Source organism: Anser cygnoides, chromosome 7 (genome assembly GCF_040182565.1).
Source record: "Anser cygnoides isolate HZ-2024a breed goose chromosome 7, Taihu_goose_T2T_genome, whole genome shotgun sequence".
Lineage (NCBI taxonomy): Eukaryota > Metazoa > Chordata > Aves > Anseriformes > Anatidae > Anser > Anser cygnoides.
Window position 1 is genome coordinate 25,099,724 of NC_089879.1, and position 20,463 is coordinate 25,120,186.

A 20,463-nucleotide genomic window follows, 5' to 3' on the forward strand; every position below is an offset into this window, starting at 1 on the left:
TTCCTTAGACTTTCTGAGCTGCTTCTTACTTCAAAAATTAATTAGAAAAGGATATCCTATGGATTTAGGGTTTAAACTTTGTGTCAGAAATGTTAATCAAGACTGCATTAGCTAGGTTTTCCTTGAGGAAGGTGCGGGGATGCACACGGGGCGCTGCGGGGACGGGCACGATGCGGCGTGGTGCTGTGCTCGGGGAGATGCTCGGGAGCGGGGTGCGGAGGGAACGGGTTTGCCTCTACAGGTGGAGGACTTGTCGTCTTTTTGTTCCCCAGGTGGTTTTTCCCTGGGTAGCTGGCTCCAGCCCCTTCAAATGAGCTCAGCACCAGGCTGAACCCTTTCTCCAGGGGAGCAGACGTGGTTTCGGGCAATTCCCCCCCCTTGCCTGCCAAATTCAGGAGAAGGATCTGCAGGGCCAAGCGTTTCCCTCTTGGTGTTCCCAGCCTGGCAGGGAGATCTCCTGGGAGACCTCTCAGGTGGTGCTCTGACCCTAGCAGAGGGAGTTTTGCTCTTCCCGTGGATCCTGTTGCTGGGCCGACATTCTCTCCTGCCGGCTCCCCAGAGCTGCTAAAATTGGGTTTTGGATGGCTGCTGGCTCATCTCCTCCGCGTCTCTGGGGCCCTTCCAGGATTGTTTCTGGAGCATCATTTCCAGGCCAGTTTTAAAAGCCCCAGGCGCTGCTGGGGCTCTTTGCCATTATTTAACACCTCAGTGGATTTCATTGCTGGGAAGTTTCTGCTAACCTCAGATTTATGTTTTCCTTTGCTGTTCCAGTTCCTCCCGTCTCCTCCCACCCCTGTCCGTGCGTCTCAAATAGCTGCTAGCAGCCACGTTACGCCGAGAGGAGCGAGGCTGTGTCGGATATTTTGTTTTTTCCACCATCCCTTTTAACTCTGGAAAACACGAGGGCTTTAATTTCCCAGCTCCCTGCTTCTCCTCCTGTTCCCTGACCCTTCTCCGAGGTGCAAGCAAACCGCCAGCTCATTTCCTTTAAAATTAGTTTCAAACATCCCTCTGAAGTGCCTTGAATCATCAGCTCACCTGCAAACCTTGCAGCCTGCCATGAGGGTGCTCTGGGCTGCTTCGGGAAAAGGTGGTACCCTGCCCCTGAGCATCCCCTGCCCTGCCATGGGGGTGGACAGAGATCAAAAAAAGGGAAGGAGACTTTTGGACAGAGCAGCTTCCCGAACAGAACTTTTTTCTTAATTTTTTTTTCCTGGTTCAAACAATGGATGGAGCGGAATTTGCATAAATCTCATTAGAAAAAAGTACAAGTTTCATAAATCTTGTGATAAATTAATGCGATATCATTCTGAGCGTGATATATTAATTTTGGGATAAAATGAATGGGTCTGTGATCATTGTTAGTAATTATGAGGCTCCCAGGCAGCGTGGAGAGGAAATTATTTTGAAGAGGGCTTTTTTTGTGTGGGAACCCTTCTTACGCTGGGAATATCTTGACAGACCTGGACTTGTCCTTTTACAAGTGTTTCTTTTGTGAGTTTGCTCTCCTGTTTTATTGATGCAATTGCATTTACTTCACCTCTTTTGTGCTAATACACCCCATTCCTTTACAAGCAACAGGAAACAAAAGTCCTTGGGGCTTTTGCAAGCTGCCAGTGCTTTTTGTCCCAGGCTGTGGGTTTTGCATGTCCCCAGGAATGGGCAGGGAGGAAGGACAGCCAGGAGCATCTTCTCCCCTTTTCTCCAGGCAGTTCCCACCAGCATGAGGGCATGGGTTTTTAGACTAGTTAGGGAGATCTTGCTCGGTGTCTGTGCTGCTCTAAGACCTGCCTGAAGGTTGATGGGGGTGGATGTCTGCCTGCCCTGGTCGTGTGGCTGCAGGGGTTGGTTTTAGCTGGAGGGATGGATGCAGCCTCTCTGCCTGCCCATGTGCTTGGTGTCTACAGGGATAGCCTCAGGTAGTCTTTTTGCTTTCGTGGTAGTGTCAAGAAAGTTCAATATACCATTGGTTGCTTTTTTTTTTTTCCCCTCCTATTTCCTTGTAAAGTTAACCAGTGTTGGGTAAATAACCAAGTAAGTCCTCTGTTATCGCTCCTCTTGATGGGAGTGCTCGGCTCTGCCAGGTGCACCTGGAGCACTCTTCCTTTTAAACAGCTTTAAGCATCCCTTCAGACATCTCTAAGAGCTGGGGGAACAGCAGTGCCTCTTTCTGAGGCTGTCGTGTCTGTTTATGGATGCCACCTCGACACCGGCTCCCCGCTTAAAATAACTAAATGCAGCAGAGAAATTACAGGCTCTGCCTCCCGCTCTGCCTTTGAGCACCTGAGGAGCTAGGAAACATTCTCTCCTCCGTGCCTTTCACCTCCCAGCGTGATAAAATCGCTCAGAAATGGCAGTGACTGCACAGATCTGTTTTCCCTCTCCTCTCTGTCACCTCCGCAATGAGCTCCTTCCTCTCCCGTATGCCAGGCTCCGGGTGCCCACATCTTCTGCGCCACCCATGGCCCTGGAAGAAGGCAGGAATCAGGATGTAGAGATGTGATTCCTACAAAAAGATGTCCTTATCCTGATTATTCTTTGGTCACTTTCTTCTTCCAGCCACCTGTGCTGCGCCCAGGCTTGCGTCATGCCGGTTCAGGGTCTCCCATGTGTGCCGTGTCCCCTCCTGGGGACGCGATGAAACCTCGTCCCAAACACAGGAGCAGCTCACACTTGCTGTGGCCTCCCGCCTGGAACTGCATCTTCCTTTATTTGCTTTGCTAGGGAGTCACCGTCCTTTCTCTCCCTCGCATTGTGCAAAGGTGGCATGTCGTAGGATTGCTCAGCAGCACAGAAATATTGGCATTTCATCTTTTCTTTGCAAAAAAAGAAAATTTTTAGGAAAACATCATGGAAGGGCTTTTTTTTCTCATTTATTTTTTTTTCTGAAAGGTGAAAGAGAAAATGAATTGCAGGCAAAGAAAAGGGAGGAGGTGACGGATGAGAAGAACAGGGCTTGAATTTCAAGATCAGATCCATCAAGTGCTGCCACGGAGCACATCAGAGGGCAGCCCGCTGTGAACAACTGGGCTAATTGGGGACGCCTGCACTGGGGCAACTGGGGCAAGAGGAGCTGGGGCTGGGGCAAGTGATTGTCCCGTGTCCCTTCCAGGAAGGAGGGGGAGCAAAGGTGGCAGTGGCAGGAGACCAGGAGCGGAGGAACAATGTGGCAGCTGCTGAGGAGAAGCAGGCACTGGTTTCAAAGCAGGGATTAAAATGCTTTTAATATTAAAGTGCAGCTGATGCCTGAAGTCCTGAGCCCCAGAGCCAGCTCAGTCAGCGGAGAGATTCCCATTAACTCCAGTTGGGTACGGATCAGACCTTTTAAGAGAGCATCTTATTAAGGGACTAATTAGAAACCTGTTGCATCCCGGCGCTCTCCACCGTGCCCTGTGCAGGCTGTCAGCATCTTGCTCTGACAGCTGCACTTGTAGCTCTCCTTCGTCCTCTCTGGCCCTGGGGCTCAGCTTTTCCCAAAACCCCAGCAGCTCAGGATGCTCCTGGAGAGTTTGTTTCCTCTCCTTTTGCATCCTCTTCTTGAAATCAAAGCTGATGAGGTGACATTGGTGCAGGAAATATGTATGGGTAGGCAGCTGAAAGCAAGATGCTGAGGCTAGAGATCTGTTTTGGGGGTAAAAGTACGCCTCATAAAGCAGCCAAACCTAAAAAAAAAAAAAATAATTAAAATTTAAAAATAATAATTAAAAAAATCCTAGCAGGAATAAAACAAGAGGTAAAAACAAACAAAAAAAGCCCCTGAGGTCAATCAAAGTTCAAGACATGGAAAAGGAAGCAAATCTGTGTATGTGTGAGAAAGTGAGAGAAGTAGCTGTGATTGAGAGAAAGGGAGCAAAAGGAGACAAGATAAATTGTGATTATCCGCTGGAATCAAGACACTTAACTGCCCTGTCTGATTCCTGAGGGGAAACAAATGGAGCCTATAACTTTGCACTGCAAAAGGATAATTTGTCCCTGTTTCCTCGACCCTTGCCTGTGTCGGGTCGGTGCTCAGGTTCGTGGCAGCCGCAGCATCCTCTGCACAGCCCTGGGGACAGCCCGGGCGAGCTATTTTTCCTTTGTTAATGCCCCAAAAGGGGTTTCTGGACAACGCAGCGCTCCTTGGGCTCTGTATGCCCTGTCTGAGGAGGGCCCTCTTTTTTGTGCTGTTATTTCCTGATGGTGCAGGCACCTCTATTTGCAATCCTTTATCAATTCCTGCGTTGTCTCGCTGGAAGAGGAGCCCAGCGTGAACACCTGCCTTGCACCATGAGCCTAAACTTAGCGTCCTCCTGGGGCAAAGTCTGCAAAAATATGCAAAAATCAGAATAACAAATGACAAAGCGATGGTGAAGTCTTATTTCGGGGGTCTGTTTCTCATTTCCTTCTGTTTAATTTATTTTGATCTGTGTTTATGGCTCTCTTTTCTCTGTAATGAGCTGGGAGGTGCTGCTAAGTTTTGGATGGTGATGGACAGGGTGGGAATGAGAATAGCCATTAATTTTCAGAGGATTTGTTCAAAATAGGATCCTTCTGCGAGACAGGAAAACACGAAGCTTACACTTGCCTTCCGAGTTACCCTATTTATGTCCTAATGAAGTTTCTTACTCCTATCAACTAAAAATAAAAGTCAGGAAGGAAATAGGCTCTCCTTGATCCTCGTGTCTGTGCCTTTCCTCTTTTTGCCCTTGGCTCAGTCCGCCTGGAGTGGAGCAGCCGAGCCCGACGAGCTGCGCCACGGGGCGCTGCCCCTGCGCATCCGCAGCCTGATGGAGCAGGGGATGCAGGTGGCGAGGGGCACCCAGCCCAGAAATGCCTTGTGTCCTTCCCCGGGTTACCCTAAAAATGGGAGCTAAATGTCCTGCCAGCTGAAGGTATCCGTAATGCAGAGACAAAGAAGAGTTAAGCACTCGTTTGCCGGCTGATTATTTTTTTGTGTGTGCCTGTGAGCGGGCGTGCAGCGCACAAACCGTGAATGCGGCTGTGATTAGAATGGGGTGGGACGGGGTTTTGCTATTCAGCAGGATTTTTAACAGCTTTTTCCTTCTGTTGTTTCACAACTGAGACCTTTGGGGGGGGGGTTGAAGCAGGGGAGGGGAGCACAGGCAGCTCCCTCGAATTGCAAATACCCTGTTCTTGTATAAGGTGTAAAGGGGAAAAGTCAGTTTCTCCCCTTATATTTGGCAGAACAGAAAAGAATGACACTGGATTCATCTCATCCTTGTTACTGGCTGTTGCTGTCATGTGCATGGTCACAGCCTTGCCCATTTCCTAGGGCAAAGAAACCTTTGCTGAAGATGGTTTCAGACGTCCTCTGGAATAAAACCAAGCTCGGCTCTTGTTTCACGTCAAGGCTTTGAGGTTCGGGAAGGTGTAGGGTCACCTCTCATCTCTTTACACTTGCAGTCACCAAAGAGGCGAGGACATTGCGGATGAACCTCCTGATCGCAGAGGCTCAGATAAGGACTCTTGCTCTAGGGTCTTCATCCAAAATGCTTTTGATCGTGACCCATCACCACATTGTACCGGTGTGGCTGAAAGGGATTTTTTTTTTTCTTTTCCACCTGGTTAACTGTAGTCCCTTTTTCTAAGACGATTTATATTTGTTCTCCTGATGAAAATCTGTCTCCTTGTGGGTGCTGGGTCTTGCTGTGCTCTCTTGCCCTGAAGTAGCCATCTGCGTTACATTTGTCCTCATCGTGGATGTACTCGAGACAGCCTGAGTCACCTCCCTCTTTGTCATAAGCGAAGCAGTTCCAGCTTTTAAAGCCCTTTTAACGGTAAAGCATTTTACCAGTTCCCAAAACCTCTTGGCTTCCCCTTGGATCTGGTCCTGAAGATGCCCTGGCCAGCTGAACAGCTTGCAGAGCCCTTGTCTTGGCAGTGGCAGCTAGATAACCCTCAGGTCACTCCTCCTTTGGGTGAGTGCCGAAGAAGCATCGCGTGGAAGTTGCTCCTTGCACGCTCAGACCCACAGCTGCTGCCAGAACAGCTGCTTTTGGGACACTCTCCTTGACCACCAGCCTTTTTTTGAGGGTGTTTGGAGTAGGGTCACGAAAATATTTGCTTGTTCAACCAAGCGGGTGCACATTGCCAAGAGCTTCACCTGGCTGCTCGGTCCTCCCTGCTGTTTGCCATGCTGTCAATGTTGGTGTCACCCAAATTTGTGCCAGCAGCAATTTTGTGTCGTGCTCGGATGTCCCCTGTCCGTGGCCGGTGGCCCTGGCACCTGCCGGGTGTCCTCAGTGCTAAATTTTTAATCAGAAAGTCACGCAGCACCGAGTCAAATGTCTTACAAAAGTCTATTACTTCTTCGCAGTTACCTTTATCTGCCAAAATTGTAATCTCATCAAAGAATAAAATCAGGTTTGTTTGACAAGGCCTATTTTCCATAAAACGGTGTTGACTGGCATTAATTATGTTCTACCATTTAATTCTTTATTAATGGAACCTCGTATCAGTTTTTCCATTATTTTTGCCGTGATTGATGTTGGACCGAGCGGTCTGTAATTGCTTGGGTCGCTCGGCTCGCTGTGGTGCTGAGCTTCCCTCCTGCTCCGAGATGGATTCAGCATCAGTACCAGCAGGTCACCCTTCTTCTCAGCCAGATATTTGGGGTTGTGGGGTGCCCTCATGCTGCCAAAGAGGGGATCGTGGGTGTGTTGGGTGGCCATAGCTAGGTTTTGACCCTGTGAAGGGCAGAAATGCTCTGCAGGGGAGGAGGGAGAGGGAAAAATGTGTGAGGTACAGCAAGGTGGGAGAAGGAGCAGGGCAGGAGGTGCTCTGGGTGCTGGAGAGGGGGGTGCAGGAGATCATGGTGGGGCAGTTCCCCCACACTGGTGGATACTGGTGCTTACTGGTGACATGTCCACCCTGGGGAAGGTGGAGTCTTGCCTTTGTTTTTCACCATCCATGGTGAGATGGCTTAAAACAAGGTCTGGGAAAAGCTGGTGGTGGTCCTCAGTACAGGAGGAGGGCTTGATGGAGCCAAGGGAGATGCTGCAGCAGTTGGCCTTGCAGACCATAAAATCCTCCTGGAAGAGACCTTCAGGGCCACCAAGTCCATCCACCGAGTCCCACCACTTGTCCCCGTGTCTCTTGGACACCCATGGGATGGGGACCCCTCTGCTCCCTGGGGCTCTCCATGAAGAAGTTCTTCCCGACACCCAAACCTCTCTGGGTACAAGCTGAGACCTTTTCACTGCTGTTTTCTTCTCCCCCCCCATCTCTGCCAGGCTCCTCGGTGACCCAGCTGCTGGCCCGGGACCTGGACAACGACCCGCTGGTGTTTGGGGTGGTCGGGGAGGAGGCCAGCAGGTTCTTCGCTGTGGAGAGCGTAACCGGCGTCGTCTGGCTCAGGCAGCCCCTGGACAGAGAGGTAACACTGCTCACGGCCAACAACATTCAAAACTATATGGGAAGAGGTGAATTATCCCTATTTATTTGGGCTTTCCAACCTTATCCAAATGCTCGTTGCTTCCCAATAAATACAGCAACAGCCTTGAGGTGAGGAGGGTGATGAACAGATTTTTGTGCCTCTTGCTGGAGGTACAGGCAGGGCACAAGAGAAGGGCTGTCGAGAAGCCTGGGCACAGAAAGCCATCCAATAAAAGTGGTGGGGAAAAAAAAAGGAAGAGGTCAGTTCTTGTGCGACGTGGGGAAAAGTGAGTGTGTGGGGAGAAAGAGAGGCTTGAAAAGGCAGAGGGAATCACGGTGTGATAAATGATGCAGGAAAATAGAGCAAAGAGGAAGGAGCCAAATGCATAGAGGCAAAACTGTTTTGTAAGACTTTTCACTCACACATAGATTAGAAGAAAAACAGCTTGTAAAAAAAAAAAAGGAAGAAAAAGGATAAACAACCTTGAGCCTAAAAAGTACATCCACAACGAAGGGTGTGGACAAAAATTAGCATGTGGCAGCCTTCTCTGGTTATATTGTTCTTAAAATCAAATGCCCCACAGGATGCTTTCTCTCCCATTCTTCCTTTCTTCCCTGCCACTCTGTCCCTTCCTATGGTGGGATGTCCTGGACACAGGGGCTGACCTGTGCCTCCTGCTCCAATGGCGCCTAGGGAAGGCTGACACCCAGATTTTCCCCCCTCACCCACACGTCTCTCACCCCAGCACTTGTGACTTTAATATATCACAAGTTCAGAGCAAGCCGATAAATTAGGTAAAGCAACAAGGGGTGCAGAAGCCTGCACAGGGATAATTTGATGGGTTTAATGGATTTCTGTCCATTCCTGCTGTACCCCCTGGGCTCATCCCAGTGATGCGATATCCCAGGAACTGCTGGGGGGGGGCAGGTAACGTTGGGAAAACAGCAGTGATGCTCAAGGAGCTGAGCTGCAGGCTGGCGAGCCGGTTCCCACTGCCTGCACCTTCCCCACCCAGGGCAGGGCACTTCTCCCTGCCAGCGGATCTGCTGGAGCCCTGCTGGCAGTCGTGTTTCTCGGCATTTATCCTCGACGTAGGTAATTGCACTCAAGCGCCCCTTCTCTTCTTTTTGAAGGTCCTGAAAGCATTTTGCATGTAATAACATTGGCTAAAAGTCCCTAGCCTGCCATCTGCAGATAAACGCGCCGGTATCTTTAATTACATGTTTGCCTTCTCCTTCCCTTTCAGACCAAGTCGGAATTCACGGTTGAATTTTCCGTCAGCGACAGCCAGGGGGTAAGTGTGACTTCTCATTTCATGGTCTGCAGCACGGGCGGAGGGGAGCGGGGAGGATGGGTCACGGCGGGCTGGGGGCAGCACCCCCGGTGAGGCAGCAAACCTCGAGCTGAAGCCAGGGCAAGCAGCCACGAGGCTTGCTTCGGCTCCTAAATCCATGCACGAAGCTGATGCCTGCTCCCTACCACAGGTGATCAAGGGGACGGTCAACATCCAGGTGGGAGATGTGAACGACAACGCGCCACGCTTCCACAACCAGCCCTACAGTGTCCGCATCCCCGAGGTAGGCACTGCTCGGCATCCCGGCCCCGTGGGGCAAGAGGGGGCGAAGCGAGGCTGGTTTGGGGTGTCTGCAGCAGGACGTGGGCCGTGGAGCCCCGGAGTGGTGTCAGCAGGAAGGGGCCGCAGCAGGTCGCCCGGCCTCCTGTTTAAGTAGAGAGAATTTGGTGTGGGATCAGGTTCCCTGCGGCCTGAGTGTTAAATGTCTCCAGGGATAGTTTCCACAGCCCTTTGCTGCTCTCAGTTTTTGTGCTGGCACCGAACCGTGCCATCAGGGAGAGCACCTAGAGCTCAGCCCGGCAGAAGTACCTCATGGACTCGCAGGCCCGATGTGAATTTAAGACGTGCAGTGAGAGGGGGTTGCTGGTGCTAGCAGGAGGACAACAAGCTCAGGGAGTTGTGTTTGAAAGAGAGCGTTTCATGTCCTGGACATGGCTTTGATCTTTCTCTGTCCCTTTGCTGTGGGAATGAGCCCTCTTCGTCGGCCTGCTCGTGATGATTGAGCCAGGAGTCACCCGAACCCCCTCTCAGGGTGACACGGGCTCGGAGTCATTTCTGCTCCTCCTCGACATGGGGACGGTGCAGAAATGACTTGGCAAAAGCTGTCCCTTGCTCTCAGCTTTCTGCTCAGCCCTCCAGATGCTCACAGGTGCCCCTCTTTTCTCCCTTCCCTTCCCTTAAAAAGCTGATGTTGTGAGCCGTAAGCCTTCCACGTGCCAGCCTGCATCAAGCATGGGGAGCTTGGAGGGCAAAGATCCAGTGCTGGGAGTTAAGGCTGGCTGGGGATAGGGAATTTTGGGCAGGTGACATATCCAGAAAATAAATAAATCAAGAAGGGGCCGAGCCCCAAAGCAGCCCTCCTGTGCATCCCCCCGCTCGTCCGCCCGGCCTTCAGAGTCGCGCTGTTTTGGAGGTCGGCCTAATCTAATTACAAGGCATCGTGTGCCAGCTCCCGGTTTCCATCCGTGATCTTTAAGCAAGGGCACCGATCAGAGGCAATGAGCCACGAACTCGTTGCTCAGCCGGCGTCCTGGAGGCGCTTCTGCTCCTCTGCCGGGGAGGCAGCACTGCCTCGGCAGGCTCTGCGAGAGCAGGGCATGGATGGCCCTGTCCTGCTCCAGAGGACACTCCGAGGGCTGCAGCTCATGAGAGAGACAGGCAGGACTGTTTTCTCTTCAGTCCTCAAGGAAGAAATGCCTGTTGGCTTCGAATTCAAGCAGGAGGTGGCGTGGTACCGAGGTGTGCATGCTGCTGGAGCTTGGTGGAGTGCTGAGAGCGGGTCACAGTAGGGGATGACACTGTCCCAAGGCTGTCCCCATGCTCCAAGAGCTGAGCAGCAGGGGTTTGAATATCCGAATCCATCTCAGAGACCTCCCAGCCCGAGCTGGAAGGCCTGTGGCTAATGAATAAGCAGGGCCGGGACCCTGGGGACGGAGCAGAGGCCAGCAGAAGCGCTCGCACGGTTTTGCATAGGCTGGCTCTGTGCGGAATTGGCAGCTAATGAGGGTTTTTCTCTTTTTAATTTTGAAATAAATGGCTGTATCGATTTGCAGTTGTCCTAGCTAATGGAGCAGCAACAGAAAGGCTATTTAAACCTCGCTGCTATTGTGTGGCGCGGGGGAAAGTCAGAAAGAAGAGTGCGCATAAATAAATGGAACATGAAGTAAACTGACCTTTAAAAACAAGCCTGCCTCTAAACACCCGTCCCGGCGTTTCACGCAGTCCGCTTGATTTGAGAACGTGAATTACTGGGGCTCAGGTTGTTCTTCTCCAGCACAAGCTGGGGGTGATTGCACGTAGCTTCACCGTGGGTCCTCAGCATCGCCGCGGCTCCTGATGCCCATGCCGGGGACTGCTCGCAGCTTCCTCACGCCTTGGGCTGATGCTGTGCATCCTCTGTGCTCACCACATCCCTGGCACCTGCCTGGGATAGCAGAGCAAGGACTGCTGTGGGACCTAGAGGTTGCTCCAGTGTAATGGTCCGCCCCGTCTGGGCAAGGGCGCACCACCGGTCGCGCATCGGGAGGCAACGAGGCAGCGCGGACGCTTTCAAGTCTGTAAAGAAAGGGGAATCCTGCTAGACTTGGCAACTTAATTCACCAAGCTGGCCTCGACAGAGCTCATTAAGTTCTCGTGTATTCATTTCAGGCTAATGGCTGTCATGCTGACTGCTGTTTGATTTGCTGTAATAGACTTTTATGGCTTTCCAGTTTGCGAGGACGTGTGCGCCGGTGCCCGTGCCCCGTGGTGCTGCTGTAGTACATTAGTTAGCCGCTCGCGTGCTCGCTGCTCTGACCTTCAGGGCTTGGTCTCCTCTCGGATGCAGCCCTTGCGTTTCGCCTCTTACATGCCCCATCTCATCCTCCCCCAGCCCTAGGGTGCCGTGGTTTTGGGAGTCTTGGAGCTTGGCTTTTAAATGAGGGACAATGCCTTGCTGAGCCTACGGCGGGCTGTTGTGGCCGTGCCTCAGTCTCTGACAACTCTGATCTGCTTTAGCCAATCCGTTTTTCCATTTGACTGGATCTGCAGGGAACCCGGTCTTGCTGGATTCTCATTCTAGGTGGAGCAGAGCTGAACCCTGTGTCAGTTTTGTGGTTCCTGGTGCTGGGACGGGGCTGGACCATTGGCCCTGGGTACCTGCTGGGTTATCCCATCCCACCTCCCAAGTACGAGAAGCCCTTGAGCTGCCTTTGAAATGAGCAATCTGCCCTGCAAGCCCATCTCCTGCACTGCTGCATCCAGGTGCCCACTGTCCTCACCCCTTGGGCCCTGCAGATGTCCCTCAAACACAAGGCTGTTATGTAGTGGGTGTCTGCCTCATACCCCCTCCCAAAGATTTGTTTCCCCCCACATCCTGAGCACGTTGGTTAAGTTCGAACCTGCCCCAGCCTTCTCTCTGGAGCATCAGCAGCCTCCACGAGCAGCAGAGAGCTCACTTAACTCTCAGGATGGGATGCCCATACATCATCTCCGAGCTTCTCTGCTGCCGGAGCAAGGTAGCAAGGCGCTGCTGCGAGAGCTGTCCTCCGGCCTGGGACATCCTCAGCCTCCCTTCTTTCTTAGAGCTGGGCTAAACATGCTTCTCTTGAGCTCATGCAAGCACCAGGAAGAGGTTAGGCTATGGGAAAGGAGCTTAAAAATAGGCAGGGAGGTTCCTGGGCAGCACACAACATCAGGTATATGAAGGCTGGTGTCACATCTTCAGAATTCAGCCCCGATTTCCCCATCAATTTTAACTGGGAGGCACGCGGCCCTTGCTGTCAGCAGCAGTCACTTCTGCTTGGGGGGTGGCCTTTGGGATCGAGCCTTCAGGAGCCACCAGTTGCCGTTTCCATCCTTAATATGTTGGAAGCAGCACTTTTATGATGTGTGGGTTTTGGTGCTTAGTTTTTTTTGATTGTGCAGAAAGGGGAAGGAAAGGAGGGGACTGTCCCTGCCCTGTCCCATTCCACAGCCTGGAACGAAACCATGTGAGGTGGTGAGCAGGGACAGGGAGGGCCAGAGAAAAGCTCCCAAAGCCCTGGCTGTGTAATTACAATTATTATTTTGCTTTAATGGTAATAATGTTGGTAATTATATCAGTTTCCCTGCCATCCTGCCTGGGAGCCTTCAGGGGCTCATACAACCGCTGTGGTGGCTACGAGGCCTGATGCTGCGCATACGAAGCAGCTGCGACGAGCATGAGCTCCTGCTGCAGCCCCACTGGCCATCGCCTTGTGCATGCCCAGACGCTTTTTGGGTTATTCTCCCCCCTTTTTACACAAAGAGCCTTTAAATTGAAGGCGATAATAACAGAACTGATCAGAACGATGTTCCCACCATACTGTAAAGCAATCCTTGCTGGATGTTTTCCTTCCTCATTTCTTTTTTTTTTCCTTCCTTTTTCCTCCTCCCCTCTCCCTGTTTTCCTTCTCACGCCCTTCCCCTTCTGTGTGGATTTTAGAACGGCACAAATAATTTACGATGAATAATTTACCCCCCAAATCCAGCCCTCCCCTCCCTCCGCCACCTCTGTGCGCACAAAATCCGCAGGCACACTGAACTCCTCCGCAGCACTTCCTATGCAAATTTATTTATTTATGGCAGGGTTTTGTTTTTATTTTATTTATTTTTTTTTAACATCCTAGAGAGACGCAAGTAAATTTGTAAATAATTCAGGCCTGTGCTCATTAAATGCCATTGGCCAGGAGCGAGTTGGTTCTCTTTCCTGGGCAGGCAAGCATCCACACAGAGTTTTGTAGGAACACGAAACGTGGTTCATCCCGTGGCTCTTGCACAGAGTTTTGGGAGTCGGTCTCTGCCAACGGGCATCAAGGCTGCACGCTTGGTTGAGTGAATATTTGCTCGTGCAGGATGGACAGAGGAGATGAGCACAGCCCAGGGAGGTGAATTTAGGGAATTTGCAGGGATGCTTACTGAGAAAAGTACATCTCATGAGTGTAAGGTGAGGAAGCCCTCCTTGGTCGGTGATGCTGAGAAGCCCAGGGGTTGAAGAACAGCTCTGGGAGGGGGACAAGCCATTTTCTGGCAAATGAGATGAAGTTTTTAGTTTTGTGCAGTGCTGTCTCTCTGGCTTCAGAGATCTGGTCACCTTGTGTTTGTTTTGATGTTTTTCCTCTTTTTTAAAATTTTATTTCTGAGCAACCTTTAATTACATTCCAGCCTTGCTCAGCAAGCCAGTGGAAGCAGAGCCGCGTTGTGAAGGGTCTGCCTTCCCTTCCACGGTCTTAAATGCAGAGGTACTGTCCATCTATTAAAAAGCCATCTCTTAGCTGGATGAGATAATCTCTTTTGAGAGGGTTTCATCTGCTCCGTAATCACTAGGTAGAAAGTAATATCCCTCAAAGAAACCCAGCCTTCTCCCCTCCCCTCTCAACCCCAGCCCGTGTGATCCGCCACGATGGGGCTATTTCCAGAGGAGGAATGTGAAAACGTTCCTTTACGTGCAGAAAATGTCCAAGTCAGGGTTTTGGCAGCAGTGCCCTTTGTCACCGGTGATCGAGAGGCTGTGCAGGTGGCTTGTACCTGCAGGGAGGAGCTGAGCTGCTCCTGCATGCAGGGGACCAGAGGACCCCAATGATGGTCCAAGCCCCTGGATATGGCCAGGGTGGGATGCCCCGTGTGTTGGCTCTGGGTTGAGTTTGTGAATATTTAGAAAGATACCCACTGTCCGCAGAATATAAACGGGTCATCAAAGTGCAGGGAAGTTTGGGGGCTGTCTTGGACTTTTGGATACTAGCAGTTCCTTAAGGTAAGACCCGTTTGGAAGCCCACCGGCTTCTCCCTGCTGCTTTCTGCAGGCACTGAGGCAAGGTGCTTGAGGGGAACAGGCTGTGATGTGCTGGGTAAGGCACAGCTTGTGCTGAGGAAGGTGCCGTGTGATGGAGCAGGTGCTCAGACCCGGGAGCATCCTCCCCTCTGAAGGTCATTGTCATGCAAGGTTTTGTCGTTATTGCTGCTGCGTGCACGGTGATGCCAGATGGAGAGCCTCAGAGGGTGCCGGTGACATCCTGAAATCCCCTGGGGAGGGAGAAAGCCGCAGTCTCTGGCAGACCCATCCCTTGTCTGGCTGAACAGGAGACCCTGGTTCTTTAAAACACGTGCCCGAGGAGCGAAATGAGAGACGCAACAGAAACCACTGGGGCGGAAAACCCCAAATGGCGTGGAAGTAATGCGTAAAGTGTCCTGGAGATAACAGTCATTTCCACGAGGCAAAACTTGGGCTGGCTCTGGAAGGATGCTGCAGCGAGGGGGGGCAGCCCGAAAATTAGAAATAGTCGTGCTGTTCTGACTGGTGCAGTGCTGGGGTAGGCGAAGGGACAGGGGAAGGGAGAAAGGGGTGGAAAAGAGCCCACTTAGAGCTGGCTGCGCCAGCCACCTGCACGCCTGGCTGCAGAAATATTTGTTAACGCGTGCCCCATATGCTGCTCCTTTGGGAAATATTGCTCTTTTCCACCCCAAAACACCTAGGCTCAGCAGCAGAGCCACAAGGTGGGCACGTGCCAGCGTCCTCGCCCATCACACCTAGGGCAGGGGGGTGGTTAGAGCTGGCAGGACAGGCTCGCCAAGACTTTTTTCCAGTAAAAAAGCTGGTTTTAATTAAGACGGAAATATTTAGGGGAATACTGCTGGGGAATTAGGGGAATTTCCACAGAGGAAAGCTGTGCAGAAACAGGGCTTCGAAAGGAGGACGATAAAAACCGCTCTTGCAATAGATTCAGTCCAATTTCTTTTTCAGAATTGCGTTTTATGTTTTATTATTTTGTAATGCGTCAGGGACAGCCATGTATAATAAGTTTTCTACCGCTGGTCATACTTTGTGATAAAATAATAGGCTAAATCAGCCTCTCTCTGTATTTTTTTTTAAATATTTATGTGTGAACTGAACTGTTTGTATCGGTTCCAAACTATTTGCATTACAAATGGAAGAAATTTGATCTAGGAAAAAGTTTCAATCACTATTAGGCAGCCATCGCCTAATTTCCACCATTAATTGATCTTGAAACTTAAAGTGTGGTTGATTTATTCTGTCAGTAGGTGTGAATAATGAAGACAGCAAGAAAAAATGAATAATTAGGGGTCCAAGGCAATTTTGTTTCAAGACAAAAATCAGAAAGTTCTTAATTTTTCAGGATTTGTTGCACAGAAGGTTTGAAAAGCATGGTTTGCCCCTAAATTGGGGTGAAAAGGAAAAGTTGGTGGCCAGGAGAAATGTCTGCTGTGTCTGGTCACCCCTCCTGCCAGGGCAGGGACCCTGTCCCTTGGGAAGGGACCCGTAGCTCTTGCTGCTGTGATTAGAGCATCGTTTTTGGGGGTTATTTAGCAAGAAGCAGGTGTGCCATGTGGTTTTGGGTGGAGCTGGTGTCCTTTTTCCTCTGGAGCATGTGTTTCAGCATCAGTCCTTAGCCATCATCTTACCCGGTTGGTTTGCGGCATGGTGGCACGATGTCTTCGATGTGCTCCGAAGGCACCAGGAGGAGGTCAGTGGGTTTTCTAGAAGACCTGTTTTTCACTTTTAGGTGTGTGAAGCAGTGAATCCTTCACTGTTTTATTGTCTTTTTGCAAGCACCTCTGAAATACAGAGCGTAGTGTCATGCTGAGCTGTCTCCTTGGGACAGACACGGTGCGTGGTGACCCACGAGCGGTGGTGATGGTGCTTTGTGCTCGCCCCTTATGTGCATCTCTGGGGAGCCTGCGAGCCTGGTGCTCGCAGATTTGGGAGCTCAGGAGGCAGGTGGAGACCAGAAGAGGGGCAAGAAGGAGCCTGGTGCTAGCAGGAGGCTCGCAGGAAAGGCTGGGCACCGCCGGGCAGCCTGGAGGCGGCGGCGAGCCGCGTCCCTTCTGCACGTTCGCGCTTGAGGTCGGGCTGCGGCAGGCGTGCTTTTTTTGGGTTTTGGTTAAAAAGCCTCATCGGAGCGTTATGGAATCGGAATGTGAAGGGTAATTGAGCTGAAAGCCATTCTCTTCCCGCAGCCAGCACCGCGGGAGCCGCCAAAGCGCCCTCGGATGCCGGTCCAGGAATCCTGCCGGAGGAGCGCGGGCGGGGAGAGCATTCCCTGGCCACTTCCCCTCCTCACCCTTGTCCCTTCACCACCCCCATGTGCCCACAGCTTGTGAGGTAGGGGTTGGAGGTGGTCCCTATAGGGGTGTGAGCAATGTGGATTTTGTGCAAAATGGGCAGGGAAAGGTAAAACAGGTTCCTGAGCTGCAGTTACACTTTTCGGAGGTCAGTCCGAATGAGTCGCTGCAGCTTGTTGGGGAGCATCGCCCCATGTCTGTCTCTCCCTCACCCTGTCCCCACGGGGGATGTCGGAGGGAAGCTGTCCCCTCCCAGTGACACAATGCCGCCTGCACACGGCTCTGGGGCACACAAAACCATCAGATTTTTAGAGAACTGGAAGGGCTGGATTTTAACAACAACAATAAAAGGTACCTGGCTCTTCTGGAGGAACGCAATCATCGCACGCAACCAGAAGAGGTGTTTGTCACCGCTCCGGTCCCCTGCCTCTCTGACAGCTGATGGGATGGGGATTTGCAGAGCAGCTGGTGTGACCTGGAGGAGGGGATTAGCAGAAGACCCCTCCGCTTCGGACCCCCAGCCCCGGCGTGAAGCGTGCAGCCCCACGGCGCGCCTTGTTGCGCGTTATTGATTGCCGAACGGGCGCAGCTAAGTGCCTCTCATTAATATTTGTTTTGGTCTTTTCCCTGAATTCCGATGAGCAGGGGAGATGCCTCTTATCTCTCTCCTGCAGGTTTTCTTTCTAGAGGATTCCTCTGGCTGGTGACAAACCTGGCTTTGTGGCAGCCAGGCCGCCCGGCCCGCTGTCGGGAGGAGGGATGAGTGAGTAGCTGCCACGAAATCTTGGGAGCTCTGCAGAAAGAAAGTGAGGAACCAAAATTAACACAAAATTAAGAAGGAAAAAAAAAAGCGCCTGGCTTGCATTGTGCAGCTGAAAAATGTATTTCCATGCTCAGCTTGGTTTGTAAATCTCTAAAAGGGAAGGATTTGGGCACATAGCAACTTAAATAATGCTGGCTAAAGGTAAAGGTATGCACAAGGAGGAATTGGTGAGATTGGAGCAGGTAGCCACGGACCCATTCTCGGGCAGGGCTTCTGTGGCTGTTTTTGAAGTGCTCAAGCTGAGTTAGTGGTTGTGGTGTCTGTATCTCCTGGGCTGTCACAGTGGCAGCAGTCCTTCAGCTTCCCAATGGCACACAAAATGGCTTTCTCTTCCATTTCTCTTCCTGGAGAGGAAACCTCTCCAGAGGAGGCTGTCCCACCTGCCCATGCTTCATCAGGGCAAGGCAACATTGCTTTCTGTCCTCCACATTAATGCCTCGTTTGTTAGGCTTGACTTGAGCTGGTCCACCCCAGGCTGTGGAAATGCTTTGGGGCAGCTTTCAGCTATTCACATTGTGCCCCCGAAATGAAAGATTTCTGGTGCACCCAAAAGCTCTGATGAAAGCTGCTTTAATACAGTCGCTCCTCCGTCTTTTCAGTGGCAACTTGGGTTCGGGTCTGCTGTGAAGCAATATCGGAGGCCATGGAGCATGAAAAGCTGCGTTTGTTTGTGGGTTACAAATGAAGACCTGTCAAAAACCTTTTTAAGCAGTGACAGAAGTTTTCTTTTTTCATGATACATTAAACTGAAAGGCTTTGCATGCCCTGGCTCTTCTCTTTCTCCCTTTCTACAAGTTGGGGGGAAAAATGGTGGGCTACAGCTGCTTTTCTTTTTTTGTGTCTTCCCATCCATTAGAGTCTTTTGGTGGGGTGTTTGGATTTTATGGGGTGCCATAGCTTCTGGAAAGTGGTGTGTCCAGGGAGGAAAGGGGCAATGAGAGGTGCATTGGGGCATTGGAGAGGTGGGGTACAGAACACGGACCTCTCCTTGTGCTCGAAGTGAGCGCTTTGCCAGCCTCGCTTGGAAACAGGGTGCAGGCTGCTTCCATTGATTTGGTGTCAAGAGCTGTTTTTCAAAGGGTAAACGTGTTTATAGGATTCCTGTCCTTTTGTTGTAAGAAGTAGGATGTCGTGCCTGGACACAGGGGTTTGCTAGCAGAGTGTCACATCGGTTCTTCATCAACGTGTTTGGTCGTGCAGCCCCTTTCCTAGGTGTGCTGTGCGAACAGGGCATCATTCACTGCCAGCCCCTGCGCCTTGTTTCTTTCACCAGGCTCTGTGGTTTCCAGCGGTATATTCTGGGTTGGCATGAAGAAAGAGCTTTCATTTAACGGACCTTTTATCAGGTTGATTTCCCATTGCCTTTTTCCCTTCGGGTGTGCTTAGGGGAGTTTGTTCTTTTTAACGGGTTTATTCCACTGGCAGCTATGGGTTTGAAAAGGCTGGGGGGCTTTGATTTGATGCCTGGAAAAGAAGTATTTGGTTTCTGGTCCCCTCCCGGGCTTGGGTGGATGGAAAGGAGGAGAAAACGTTGCAGACATTCACGGTTTGATGGGAAACTTCACGTGCTTCATGTCTTCCGTGATGCTTTCACAAATTAGCAAACCTGGGATGTCTGCAACCTCTTCCACCAGTCTAGCGGCAGCTCTCTCATCCTGTCTTTGTCTCACACACGCTTTTCTTCCGCTGCCACCACCAGCTGAGCCCTGCCGGTGGTCCTCCAGGAGCCCCGGAGCAGGTAAGGTGCCAGACGGCCCCGCATACTTTAAGCAGTGCCGCTCGAGTTCCTGCACATCACCTGCACCAGCACTGTTAGCCCTCTGCATATCTGCTTCTATTTCTACCCGAGCTGGGGCCACGAGGCAGGACTATTATTTTTCAGCACTGTTTTTCCTTTATTTCACTGTTACATTCCTCAAACCTCAAGTTTCTCCTAACCGGCCCTGGAAGCAGCAGAGGTTTGGTTTGGTGATTTGGTTAAATGGCTATGGTGGTGGGGGGATTAAATTGAGCTTGACCCCTCCATACATCTCCCTTGCAGCTGAGGGCAAATTTAGCTGCTGATTCCAGAGCTTCCCTAAAACGGCTTCATCTGAAAATGCATTTTGGGCTCTCAAAGTTCAAGCATTTATCCTGAGCCAGAAATACACACAGATTTGCTCTCTAATTTAATAAAGTCATCCAAATAATATGATTTCTCCCATAACCATCGTTTATGTTTCACAGCAAAATGATAATGAGAAAGTCATTAGAAGTAATAAACAAAACAAAACCCACACAGCAAATCCTTCACTGAGCTTGACTGATGGGAAAAAGAGCAGCATCTGAGGCTCAGGCCACACAATATTAGCCGGGTGCAGCTGGTTTTAAGTAGATGTGCTCTCGAAACATCAGTTAGCTTGTTGAGTCTTGAAGGGCTGCTGGTGCCAGAGCAGGTGGGCACCCATGGGGCTGCCTTTCTTGCCTCTTTGGGGTTGGCTATAGCTGATCCAGATCCTCCTCCTTGTCATGACTTGGGCAACATGCTCTGCTTCTCATTTCTTGTTTAAGACTTGGGTCAAGCATGTGTTGAACACATAAAGACCAAGAACTATGTCAAGCTATCAAAAATCCTCTTTTTCTTTATAACTGCATATGGGCTTCAACCTGAATATTTGTTTCTGCATTATCCTTACCCAGGTAAATTTTCCTTTGACTTCAGTATTTATTTTTTTCCTTCAGTTTTTTTCCTTCATTACCAGAACCTAGCGGTGCTGTATCTTCCCTCCTGCTGCCTCCCTCCAGCACTGGTTTCACTGGTTTTCAACTGGGACCACGCGAGGTGCCTGGTCTGTGTCTCCTTCGTTTTGGAGTGCTGGGAGAACAAAGCAGAGGCCAGAGGGATGTCATGGCCATGACTAAACACAACTCCAATAAAATGCCCTGCTAGGCAAATCATTTTCCCCATTTCATGGTATTTTGGGTGGCGGGGACTTATTTCCTCCCCTCACCTGAAGCCCCAGTGGTTACCAGTGAGGCTTTTCTTCCAGAGCCCGTGTCACTGCAGGCTCTTGGCTGCTGCTGTGATGCCCTCCCCGCTCTGGCATTTGTTCTTTTTGGCCCAAAATAGCCCAC

The 20,463-nt window shown here is 51.0% G+C and overlaps 1 protein-coding gene across 1 annotated transcript in view; it reads left to right on the forward strand.

The window, feature by feature from the left end:
• Positions 1–20,463, forward strand: part of CDH23 (cadherin related 23) — a 132,401-nt gene that overhangs the window by 29,376 nt on the left and 82,562 nt on the right. Inside the window, 3 exon segments of the mRNA XM_067000586.1 lie at positions 7,233–7,375; positions 8,622–8,669; positions 8,860–8,952. Of these exon segments, the coding sequence (XP_066856687.1) occupies positions 7,233–7,375; positions 8,622–8,669; positions 8,860–8,952 (284 nt within the window).